The sequence below is a fragment of the Coloeus monedula genome, assembly GCF_965178545.1.
Source record: "Coloeus monedula genome assembly, chromosome: 16".
Classification (NCBI taxonomy): domain Eukaryota; kingdom Metazoa; phylum Chordata; class Aves; order Passeriformes; family Corvidae; genus Coloeus; species Coloeus monedula.
This window is the reverse complement of record NC_138796.1, coordinates 5,051,074-5,063,842: the sequence shown is the minus strand read 5'-3', so window position 1 is coordinate 5,063,842 and position 12,769 is coordinate 5,051,074. Positions and strand designations below refer to the sequence as shown.

The 12,769-nt window shown below is 50.2% G+C and overlaps 1 protein-coding gene across 2 annotated transcripts; it reads right to left on the bottom strand.

The window, feature by feature from the left end:
* Positions 1-5,540: 5,540 nt before the first annotated feature.
* CHST12 (carbohydrate sulfotransferase 12) lies at positions 5,541-12,769 on the bottom strand. 2 transcript variants are annotated; one of them, XM_082291810.1, is made up of 2 exons: positions 12,680-12,769; positions 5,541-7,305 (listed from the first exon to the last, which is right to left on the bottom strand). In XM_082291810.1, exon 2 carries the CDS (start codon positions 7,208-7,210, stop codon positions 5,960-5,962), a length of 1,251 nt encoding a protein of 416 aa, XP_082147936.1. In that variant the 5' UTR covers positions 7,211-7,305; positions 12,680-12,769; the 3' UTR covers positions 5,541-5,959. The 2 variants fall into 2 exon arrangements, with proteins under 2 accessions (XP_082147936.1, XP_082147935.1); XM_082291809.1 differs by lacking the exon at positions 12,680-12,769 and adding an exon at positions 12,331-12,465.

The window sequence follows — 12,769 nt, the reverse complement described above, 5'->3', positions numbered from 1 at the left end:
GGTGAAAAGTGCCAGCTCCACTAACGGCATCTCAGCTGGCTGAGCACACTCTGCTCGAGAATGCCCAGCATTTCCCAAGATGAAGAAAGACATTTTGTTCAGATTGATGGTACACTCTGTGCCTCCTCTTCCTCTGGAAGCCAGCCAGGGGCAGAGCAGGATGGTGAGCTGGGACCTCTGCATTTCTGTGGCAGAGTTTTGCTCACAGACCTGTATGAGCACTTGAGCTCTCCAAAGCATATGTACTTCTTGAATCAATTCAGTTCTCATGCCAACAGCTTCCAGACCAACCCCATGGTAAAACATGTCTGGATTGAGGCAGTTTTGCATGGCTTTCATTGCCAGCACTCTATCCCAGCACTCCCACCCAGGTCACTGCTCCTCCTGGAGAGCTACAGACCTCCTGTGGACACAGCTCACACTAGGAGCCCTTCAGAAAACAGGGGTGTACCACTCCCCCTTTACAGAGGACAAACAGGAGGCAGCTTGAGTAACTGACCAAAGGGCTCACGGCTACAATTAGTATCACTGATAATGAAATACATGCTCCTTGACTCTGTCTCATGGTTTGAGGAGGAAAACATGGTCAATTGCTTGAGTCTCTGGGTGCACATCAACCCTTGCAAGAGAAATTCCTGCTGCCCTGCATCCCACCACAGCCTGTGGGTCACTGTGTATCTCCAAATGCAATGGACCAGGTCCAGACCTCATGGCCCAGATGGCAAGGACACCAATACCTGAAAAGCTAGATATAAAAGGCAATACCCCTAAAGTATAAATTGTGAGAGAAGACTGATGAACAGCCACATTTACTTGCCCGGCTTTCCCTCTGGGGCAGTCTGCTGAAATTACTGCAGCATTCTCCATTAGCACCTCTGGTGTGACTCTTGGGGATGTCCTGGGCAGGGCTAAGAGCTGGACTCGAGGATCCTTGCAGGTCTCTTCCAACTCAGGATAGCCTATTATGCTATGGTTCTGTATTTTTTTAAAATCACCTCCTTCCATGAGGTTTTCCAGAGCCTTCAGTATTCAGTGGCAGCAACTAATTTCCCAGTCTCAGAGACAGGCTCACCTGCAGCAGAGGCTGCACAAATAAAGCTCCTGCTGAGCGCAGGAACCGCGCTGTGGGTTTGGGTTGTGCTTTGCTCATCGCCTCGCAGGGCATCCGTGATGGCAACTGCTGCTGACAGCGGGCGCAGGAGACGGACTCCTGCTGCCACAGGAGCCAGGCCGGGGGGAACGGCAGCGGCGTCTGCCAGAGCCCAGGAACACAAAATGGGTTTTAGAATGGGCCACTGGGGAGATGCTGCGCTCCCCGGCTCCCGCGGAGCCTCGCCCAGACACAGCAGCGAGAAGAGGCTCAGCCAGCCCCGCCGGCTGCCGAGTATCGCTCCCGTCCCGGCACAGGGCTCTCCAGCATCGCTCTCGTCTCGGCAGAGGGCTCTCCAGCATCCCTGCCATCCCAGCACCGTGCCCTCCAGCATCCCTGCCATCCCAGCACGGGGCTCTCCCACACTGCTCTCATCCCAGCACAGGGCTCTTCCACACCATTCCCAGCATGGCATGGCACTCTCCCACAGCCCCCAGGGCAAATGCTGCCCAGCTCCTGCAAGGACAGACCTCAGCCTGCACAGTCTGAGCTCGATCCCCAATTTGATTGAATCAAGGATAGAGAAGAGCTGCACTGTGTCAGCTCCAGAGCCAGCACCACCCACCCTCCCCATCTCTTTCCCAAACAGTCAGGTATCAATGGCTTTGTTAAATTCTGCTTTATTTATCCCTCTTCCCCTTGACTAGATTGTTTTTGAGCAACACCAGCGTGGGCAAGCCCTTAAATTCAAGCAACACGACTTTCTTTTGAGCCACCACACCCCACACCCTCCCTGGCACCGCTGTGCACCACAGCCCCGCAGCACCCTGCCAAGTCACCGGCTTTCCCCCGCGGGCGCTGCGAAGGTCCAGCTTACGTAAGAAGAAACAAACTGGCTTTTCTTCACCACCCTTTCAATGCTGCCATTCATCCCCTGCCCTCCATCCTCCCAGTGCCACCTTGAAGGACGCAAAACACACAGCCAAAACACTTCATCTCACACGTTGTCCCAGGGTGAACGTTGTCTGCAGGTGATGACTCTATAATTTTGTCCCCCTAAACACAAGTGAATTAAAGGGTTAAGGCAAAAAAATACTGAGATGCAAAGGCACCCATGCATTAAGGACACCCCTACTCTGGCAAAGTCATGTCACTGCTCGAAAAGCAAGGAGTTCTGAGACCTGGCAGCCCTTTCCTGGAGGATGCAGGGGTTGCAAAGCCAGGTCACATGCATCCCACTCCACCAGAGAATCAGCATCAAACAGCGAGGGACCAAATCTGTTCAATGGTTGTGTAAAGACCTTGGCTCCGATGCTGAGCAAGCACTAAAGCTGGTTTCAGTTCTACCCAGCTGGAAACATCTTGGTCAAACCCCAGGTTATTTTTGCATCTGCACATCAGTTCTGCCTCGTTAGAGACTCCGTGCTGACTTTGGCCAAGTGGTCAACCCCAGGGAAAAGCAAGCCAAGAGGGGAACAGGACACAGCTTTGCAGGCTGAACATGCAATGACAAAGCCAGGTTTATTCACACACAAATAGCCTGCTTCAAAGCATTTTCCACCCCTCATGAAAATGATACTAGCATCATAACCATCTACATTCCAGGATTTTTAGCCCTCTTCTGACTTCAGGCCAGCATGGATGCATTCTGCCTGCCATTATTTGTCAAACAGTAAATTCCAACTCCTTCAGGAAACCAGGGGGGACGGAAGCATGGCTGCTTGAACTCTTTGTCCTTCTCCCCCGCACATACACACTTTCACATCATGAGAACAGAGCAAGAAACCCACAAAAAATGCACATTTCCAAAGCCAGAGGCTACATCCCAGTTCTGGCAACTCAGTGGTCTTACCACAAAGCTCAGCATAGCCTGGATCCCCTTTGACTTCTTAACAATACATTCACAGTGGTGGCAGGGTGGGAAAGAAGGGCTTCAAAAGGGAGGAGCAGCAAGGAACAAGTTATTTTGAATCCAGAAGCCAACCACTGCAACATGAACGCTCCCCGTCGGAGTTTTACTGCTCCTCCCGGGAGGAGCTTTGAAGCGTGGCAATGGAAAATGATGAGAGAGCCAAGAGCACCCAGCATGTTGGTTTGGGACAGTTCTGCAAGCACTAAAATGTCTGAAATACCAATAAAGGCTGGACTTGGTGAGGTGAAAGAGAGAAAGTAGAGAAGACAGGGCCGTCGGTGGCCTCATGCCATCAGTACATTCCCCTGACTGCAGCTCCCAGGGAGGCTGATGAAGCCACTGGGATGCAGGCAGCTTGCTCAGACTCACACATGGGGTGTTTTGGACCTCAGTGTAATGCAGGGTGTAGTTAGCACATAAAGCTGGAATTCACTCACTTCATCCAGCTTTGGACGTGGAAAGAGAAATCAGTGTGTTCCAAGTCTCCCCTGTCTAGCCAGTGTCGGCAAGGGAAGGCAGCCTTGGAAAAACCTTTTTCTTCTACGGCTGTTAAATCACAAGGCAGCCACATGGAGAGGATACACTCTCACACCACATGGAGTAGCTGCTGGGTGCGTTTTGCAGCCATCTTTCACCTTTTCTGCCCATTGCACAACCAGGACCTCACTGCCATGGCCATGAATCACAGTACAAGTGTGGCTGGGGAGGCAGCAGCTGGTTTGCAGGGTGGCACTGGGGTACAGCAGCCAAGCACTGCTCAGAGGGACAGGAAGAGAGAGGATTAGACCAAGAGGTGCAGGGGAAGCAGATGGGAGAAAGCTTGCACGGCATCTGCACTACGGCCCATCCCCCCATGCCTGCACATACTAAACATCAATTACATGGAAATTAAAAGAGGAAAAAATAAACACTTTGAAAAGACAAGAGATGAAAACATCCATGCTGTGTTTTTGAAGAGTGACATGAACCCACCCTGAAGAAATGTAAATGTAGCAGGAATCAAGAGACTCCCGGGATTACTCATTATAGGAGACGAGACTCTACATCTTTCTGTTTTGCAGCAATTAACTGGTAACTGGGGAAAAAAATTGAAGAGATCAACACTTTTCTATTATTAGTTTTAAATAATGACTCAGAAACAGGCACTTCCTTTTTCCCCAAGCTATGAGGAGCTAAGCACCAAGACCCTGACAATGGCTTCAGACTCATTTAAACTGCAAATATCTCTGCAGAAATTACAGGAGACTGGTGTGAATACAATGAGAAAGAAACTCTTTGTTTTGAGTATAACAACAGCAATTACCTCTCATTTATAGGTTAAAAAGCTTGATACAGCATATTTGTTAGGAAGAGCATGCAGTGCCAAGATGTACTTGTGCAGAAACTGGGGAAGTGAGGAGAGAAAGAGGAAAAGTCACGCCTGCTGATGGCCTTGGAGAAACTGAGGCCAATATAAAGAACTCTCTCCAAAATACAGAGCTGTCTCCCAAGGCCTGACCCTGGAGCTTAATCACTGATACCATCCACAGTCCAGGGAAATAATTAGGCATTTCAGCTCTGAAAGAGTTGCCTGCCTAATCTGCTCAGCAAACAGTTTTTGCAGAGCAATTCAGAGAGTGAATTAGAAGCAGATTCAGCTGATGAGACACAAAAAGTCTCTAACGGCATTAATTTCCTTTGGGAAGCAGCCCACATGCTCCTAGCACAGTGGGAACCATCACTCCTGCAGCAGGTCCCAGCAAGGCAGATGATCAAATCTGCATCAGCCATTTGGAATAAGCTGAAAGGCAGTGGATGAGGATGTGGTGTCACAAGCAGTAGCTGAAATGCTGAAAACAGAAAAACTTTGAGTTCACCTTGACATCTGCTTATTGCAAGAAATCTTTTGGATCTTCCTCTCCCAGGGATAAGCGTCTGCATCCCTGCCACGTCCCCTTAAAGTGTGCACAGAGATGATGAGGACACAGCACAGTTCTCAAGGGACCTGCACTGCATGCGGCAGTGACCAGGACATGGAGCAGCACACCACCAGGGCCTGGCCAGCTTGCCCATCCAGGAGCACACTCTGCCCACCCTGACTGGCCACAACCCCTGAGAACTGCAGCACCATCCTGGACCAGGACACGTCATGGGAATGCTCCACACCAGCAAGGTATAGGGGGCTGAACCTCAGCTTTGTGGACAGCAGTACTTTGCCAAAAGGTCAGGCGGTGCAGAGGTGCTGTGTTGACCACCTGCATGCCCCAAAACAGCCCACAGGACTTGTTGTCACTTCTCCCAATGCCATTTCCTTCCTGTGACCCTGGTGTCATGCTCCACCTGCGAGCAGAGTGAGTCACCAGAGTCCTTCCAGGTGCTTTTCTGGGATTGTTTGGCAGAGTCAGGCACTGACCCATCCCACTGCCTCAAGCGCAGCTTGGAGTGACCACCAGCAGACCTGGCACCATCAGCATCCCAGCCCCCAGAGAGATCCAAGTGCTCTGCAAACTTTGGACCTCCAAAACAGCAGCCCTGAGACAACACACAGAGGCGGGTACATAATTTCTTGGGGTTTTCTTTTACTTTTTTTTTTCCATTCCTTCCCTTCCTTTGCCACGACACACGATTTGTTTTAAATATCTTAAATATATTAATTTTTAAAAAGTATTAATAAAAAGCTACTGAAGGACACGATTGGCAGAGTGACCAAGGGCAGCGACCCATTGCAAAGTATGGGGACATTTTAAAAAACAGAAAACAAATGATAACCCAAAAAAATGGCATTTTTTGCATATGCACAGCTGGCTGGAATACCCTGGACTCTGGCATTATTGCAAAAATGTAAGGGGAAGCAGTAGAAAAAATATATTCCATTGTACCAACCTGCATTGGGAAGGGAGTTAAGAGCAAAAATGAGGAGGCTTTAAACATTTTTGGTATTTCAGATGTTCCCTCCCACACCCACTACCCAATCACTTTCAGTCTTTAAGCAAGTTTTCTGGCTTGGGGTAGCCAAAAAGTACAAAATCTGCTTCATAAAGCTTGTAGAGCTGCTGCCTCCAAGCCAGTGGGATTTTGGCAAACCAGTTATCTTCCCAGCTGCTGGCAGTCCTGTTCCGGTAGCTGGGTGGGAAGCGAAGCAGCCTGTCCACTTTGAGGAGCTGCAATAAATAAGCGGCATCCTCATCCAGCGTCTCCAGCTTTCCGATGAAATCATAGTCTATCTGGCACGGGTGGCACAGACGGTAAACCTGCCTCCAGTGCTCATTGAAGGGGGCCATCTTCTCTGTCCTGGGATCCAGTAAGTACTGGATGAAGTCAGAAAAAGAGACTTTGAGGCCTGCCCCGAAGGCCTCGCTAACGGAGGTGGGGAGGTTGGTGTGGTTGGAGTAGAGCTTTAGCATGGGGATGGCGAAACGCCGGTAGAAGTCCTCATTCTCCAGCTCGAATTTGCTGCGGAAGGCGGAGATGAGGCGGACAAAGGGGTCTCGTACAAAGAGGAACTTGGTGTACTTCTTCAGCTTGATCTTCATCAGGTGCCGGGAGAACTTCCCATAGCGGCGCCAGAATTTGTTGAATGTCAAGTGGGTGCTGGTGTTGTGGACGTGCTCCCGGGGGATATCCAGAGGGTTCCGGTAGGGGACCCCCTGGTCCAGAAGGCTCTCACTCAGCACAATCATCACACGTTTCCAGTTGGTGCAGGCCACCTTGGGCACGTAGCAGTAGATGACGCCGTGGCGGTCATCCACAATCAGGTGGTTGAGCTCGTAGTTTGGAATGTCATCGAAGGAGCGCTCCTTGGTGGGGAAAGTGAAGCTGGAATTGGCACAAAACTCCCGCAACGTTCTCTGCCTCTCTACCTGCAGCTTCTCTTGGTCCAAGCTGTTCCTGTCTTTGTGTGTAGACCAGTCATAGCCCCGTACGTTCTCCTCCAAGTTGCTTACCACAGGCTTGTTGGAGCCCTGGACAAGGAGCTGCTCTGTCTTACGGGGGATAGAGCTGTTCTGTTTCAGGCTCGAACTAAGCAGCTTTGCCAAAAATTCATCTACATCTGGCAAGGCTTCCCAGTCTTCACCTGCCGCGATGGCTCCTGGAGAGCGGGGTCTGGAGAAGGATGTGTGCAGGTAGAAGTGAGCCGTTCCCACATTGTCCCAGTACACAATAATCAGGAGGATCATGAAGATGGAGACCAGCACCACAGACAGCCGGAGGAGCCGCGCTTTGGTCATCCTGACACCTACTGTGGTAGCTGGCTTTCACCTGGATTCACCTCCGGCTTGCACAGTGAGGCTTGGGATCCAGCATGGTGCTGCAGAGCAGGAGCCTGGAAAGGTATGAGGAAAGAAAAGTTAGTTGAACCCTTAAGCCTTCTGGTATGAAGGGAACGATCTGTCACAATCAAGACTTGTTGTGGGGCTGACCATCCCCATTTCCACATGGGGAGAGCTGTGAGTGTCTGAGGTATCCATAGAGACTCTGTGGAAAAGAGCTGGCTGGCCAAAAGCAGACATAATGTGTTGCAATTTCATCAGTTTCATAGCAATCATGGCTTTTATCTACCTCAAGTTTCTGAGTTAGGTGATTTCAAGAGAAGCTCTGTTTAAATTTTAAAAAATTAGTCAAATATAATCATTTCAGGCCTAGAGCTTACAGAGGTAAGTTTGAGAGCATTAAAATATACAACCATACACAGAAAATATGCAGAGACAATTACTTTTCAGACCTCCTTCATTTTTACACTATCTAACACACAAGAAGAAAGAAGGCTCAATCCGTGATTTTGGCTTGTGGTATCACACTGTGGTCTCATCTCTGCATGAAGGTGCTCTGTGCTGACAACAAATTCCTTATTGGAGTTATGGATACAGGGCCGAAGATGCCGCTGCCTCAGTGGCAAAAGCAAGTTTGTGCTGAGAGAACATCACTGACCTGAACAGACCATCTTACCTACTCTGTGTAACCCAGTAGGTGTTATCTCCATAACCTTTCTTGGTAGCTATTTCATTTTCCCAGCAAGAAAGATTACACAGTTTTCCTACAACCCCCCGCAAAGGGATACAGTCCTGATAAGAGCCATGCATAAAAAAAAATTTAAAGGAGTGATTACTTTTAACTGAATGATTTCAGAGATTAAGGATGCTGTGTCTGTGTTCGTGCCCAGACACCATTGAGTCAGGACCTGTAATTTATATTTCCATCACACTCAACACTAACAACTCTTGATCACCAAAGACAGATGAGAAATCACTGGTAAAGGGGGAGCTCAGATCATCTGTTCTGAGGGGTGCAGCAGGTTTGGTTTGTTTGCTTCAACCAGCCCCATCTTTTCACTGCTGTCTGCTTTCTGTGATTCCCAGCCCCTTTCTTCCTGCAAGATCCTCAAGGAAGACCCACCTCCCCACCCTCCATGCAGAGGCAGGCTGGCAAACCAGCCTTGATCTCTCCCCAAGCCAGCAAGGAGCCAGTGCCTAGAGCCAGGGAAGAACAACACAGCAAAGTGAGGAGTTACAAGTAGTTACTCCAATGTCCTCCTCCCCTCCAAGCACAGTCCAGGCTCTAATTATAAACACAGAGCAGGACCTACAGATAAAAACAAGAGCTGCCCTTTCCACAGACATCCCAAATCTTTCCAACGACTTCAGAACAAATACTGCAAACACCAGCTCTGAAAACAAAGCCACTTCAGGGCAAGCTGCCCTGAAAAGTTTTTTAAACGAAGGCCGGGTGTCTCTTCTTCTGAAAACACAGAAGTAGCTCTCCAGCCAATTCACACCACCCTTAAACAGCACCAACCCCCACCCTGCACAGGGATGAAGAAGAACTCGAGTCCAGATATGCAAAAGTGCTGAGCTCTGTCATTCCCAGGGAAAAGGTGCTCAGCACCTCTGAAGTTCACTGCAGCCTTGCAGTGAATGACTTGGTAAAAAGTCCGCTGCATGGCTGTGCTTGTGTCTCAGGGGTGCAAGGTTTTAACGACTGAAGTCCAGATTTCAAGCATTAGACAAGAATTTAGTAACAAACAGGAACAATACTGGCTACTGTTACATGTCAAAGCGTTAGGTCAGCTTGTCCCAAGACACAGAACACATATCTGAATGCTTATGGTTTCTCCACCCTGTTATATTTATTTACAATTTGGAATTAGGGAGAGCCAGAAATTCAGCAGAGCTGTAGCCTAACACAAGGCTCTGCACTGCAACACCAAAAAGCACCTTTCCTGAAGCCAGGTTCTTATTCCGCCTGTGAAGAAGAGCTGGAGGAACTGCAGACATAATGTTTTACACTCTGCAGAGCAAGAAGCAGGTATTACTCAGCAGTAATTCTCTGTGTTTAGCTAGTCAAGACTGAGGATGGAGCAGATCTGAGAAGAAACACCCAGAGAAATCAGCACAGAGCTAAAGAAGGGGCAAATTACATATGTGCGTCAGCACTTCAGACCAAGCATCTGAGTCCAGCAGCAGAAGATAATGGAGGGACACTGCCAAGCTTCCTGCTTGGCACACTCCCGGGTTTGAGTTTTGCCCAAATCTTTTCTTGCTTTTGATCTCGTTTAGCTGCTCAGGGCAGGGACTGCTTCCTATTCTGGATGAATAGGGTGCCCACTGCGCACAGAATCTCACCACGCTGTGCTTCCAGCGCTGCTTGAGACCTCTAGGCTGGCTGGAATGCAGCAAGCCTGGAAAGCTGCACAGAGCATCCTTTTCTGCTATCCCCATATCCAGCAGCTTCCACAGCCCTGGGCAGCACAGCAGCCTTCCAGCATTCCTGCAAAGCTGTCCCAGGCAGGCATGGACAGATCACCCTCCTGGCAGCAGCAACAGGGGCAGACTGGACACTGTGTGTGGCATTCACATTCCTGGGGCAAATGGAAAGAGGGATCTTCGTCAAAGCCACCCCATAGTGCAGCTTTTCCCAGTGCACCCCAAGGGCTCCAGCCTGCTTTCCAGGACACGGCACACAGGCCTGCCAGAGAGTTTGGCTTTTCCAAGACACACACACAGCAGCGAGCAGCACAGAATCAGAAAGACTCCACTTCTATTAACTCTACCAGCACCAGAGAGGAACCCTGGAAAAGAGCAGTAAGACAGCTGAATTCCTCCTCAGGAGGAAAACGCTGCAGAAAACAGGAGTTGATAGTTGCTCTATTGATTATGACCCATCGCCTTCCTGAGCACTTCATAAAGGACGCCAGAGTGAAAGCACAAATTAGAGGTCTCTGTGCACATTAGAGGGAACGTGACTCTGTCCTCCCCTTGCCAGAATCAAAAGGAAAAGCTTCCAGAAAGAGCCAAGAATTTACATTCAAGTTCAACCCAAAGTCACCAGCCAACAGGAACGTGCACCAGGATCCACACAAAGCTGCCTCTGTGACATGGTGCTGGCAAACTGGGAAGTGGACCAAGCGCTATAATCATCCCACAGAGTTCCCTGAGCAGCCATCCTGTGACCATCTCCAACCTGAACCTGGCCTGGGTGTGAACCAAGGACTTTTCTCCCCATCCCAGGCCCAAGAAAGGCATTGAGGTCTGAGGTCACTGGTCCCATGACATATCAAACTCCCTGCTGTGTCAAAAAACTACCTCTCAAACTCTCATTTAACACCAGAAAGGGGGGATGTGTCCCTAATACTCTTATTGCAAAAGCCATTGCAAATGCAACTCCTCGGGGGTTTGGAAACTTTATTTCCACTTCACAGCCGATTGTAACTGTTTATTCTCAGGACAGATAAGAGCTTAAGTAAATTGTGTCTCTTTTTTCCTCTCCTCTTGGCTTTATGCAACAATTACAATCTCTTCCAGCCTGTCTTTGCAAAAGAAAGTAACTCCAGCTTACTTACAGGAGCAGTAAGCTCTAGAGAAAATAAGGCTGCTTACAGAAAGGCATGTGCCAGACACAGGGGACAATAAGCCCTCTCTATGAACAGCAAAGGTTTTGAAAGAAACGTGCCTCCAAAGTCTTGGGTGCAGATCCCATCTCTTCTTGCTTTGTGTTTTCCCCTGCCCTAAGCACCAACTCAACTCCTCCAGTGCCCACTTGTTCTAACATGAGAAGATACAGGATTTTAGGCAGCTTACTTGGATTTTGCCTGCTTAGGAAGATGGAAAAAAGTGGAATAAGAACTTTTAAAAACATGTAAAACCCCCACCAAATTCAAAGGGATACTTTTCCTTGGGGCACTTCTTCAGGAATCACTGGACCCATGCAGCCTTCCATACTCACATATCATGGTACACACCAGCTATGCTTAGGGAATCTAATCTCTCTAGAAAAGTGGAACCAAATTAATCTCCTAAAGGTGCAGGAGAATGGACTCCCACCAGTCAAAGCAGACTGTACCAAGAAACAAATTCCATGCACTTGGCCATCACTCAACACATTGTTTCTGCCCAGCCTCCCAAAAGTCTAGCATCCGTTGCAGAGCAAGGAAATTACAACTCATCTAATGACATCAATACTTACATTAGTATAAATGCACACCATAATTAAAAAACATGCATTGCATGTTGCACCCCAACTTAGCACATACATGTTAGACACCAGCAAAAGAACATTCTAATCTACAGTTTGCCAGCACCTTGTCTCCCATCGCTGCCACAAAGCCTGGCTTGTACAGGCTTGGCAGCACTGGCTGCCTCTTTTTTAATATCCATACTTGGAAGTTGTCACAATTTCTGAAATTTCAGGAGGAAACTCCCAAAACATAGCACATCCTGTTCATCCATTACTTTTGTCACAAACTTCCAGCACACGCACCATCCCTGGCTTCACAATCGCAGGAAGCACCTCAGGCAGCCCCGGTGCTGCAGCCTGGGCCAACAGCACCCGGGGACATTTGTTGTGTGCCAACCCTGACACCCGCACTGGTTGTAGTTAGCATACAAACACCTGGTTTCGGTACGCTTTTCAGCCTGAGCTCTGCAGTGAAGTTTTGCACGTGAAGTTCAGGCTGGAAGAACAGCGGTTTTGGCCGGATCCCTGCGGAGCAGCGCTGGAAGCCGGGCTGTGCCGTCGGGCGGCGGCTGCATCCCGGGATCGCTCTCGCAGCCCTGCCAAGCCCGGCAGCGGCTGCAGAACACCCGGCAGGGCTGCACCAGCCTCAGGCCCACCACCGGGGCTGGAGGGAGGCACAGAACCATTAAGGTTGGAAAAGACCTCTAGGATCGAGTCCCACGATCAGCCTAACGCTGTCGGGTCCACCATCAAACCGGGAACCCAAGTGCCACATCTACATCTGCCTCCAAGGACGGTGACACCACCACCTCTCTGGACAGCTCGTTCCCTGGCTCAGCTTGAGGCTGTTTCCTCTTCTTCTAGCTCTTGCTACCTGGAAGAAAAGACCGACACCCACCTGCCTACAACCTCCTTCCAGGTGGCTGTAGAGAGCGATGAGGTCGCCCCGGTCCTCCTTTAATCCAGGCTAAACCCCCCAGCTCCCTGGGGAGCATCCAGCCTGGCGGCAGCGCGGGAAGGTGCCGCGTGTGTGGAGAAGGGGAGCTGTCCCGCAGAGCCCCCCGCAGCCCCAGCCCCGCGTCCCGCCGGAGCCGAGCCCAACCTGGCACCGGGGAGAGCGAAGGGACAGGCGGGGCCACGGCGTGCTCATAAACCGGGAGCTGGCCCAGCCCCGGGGCGGCACCGCCTCAGCGAGCCCCGCCCGGCCCCTCGGGCACCCCCCGAGCCCTGCCCGGCCCCACGCTCACCTCCCGCCCGGGCAGCGCAGCCTTCGCCTTCTTCTCCTTCTCTTGTTCTCCTCCTCCTCCTCCCGCCGCGGCCCCGGCGCCGCCTCTCGC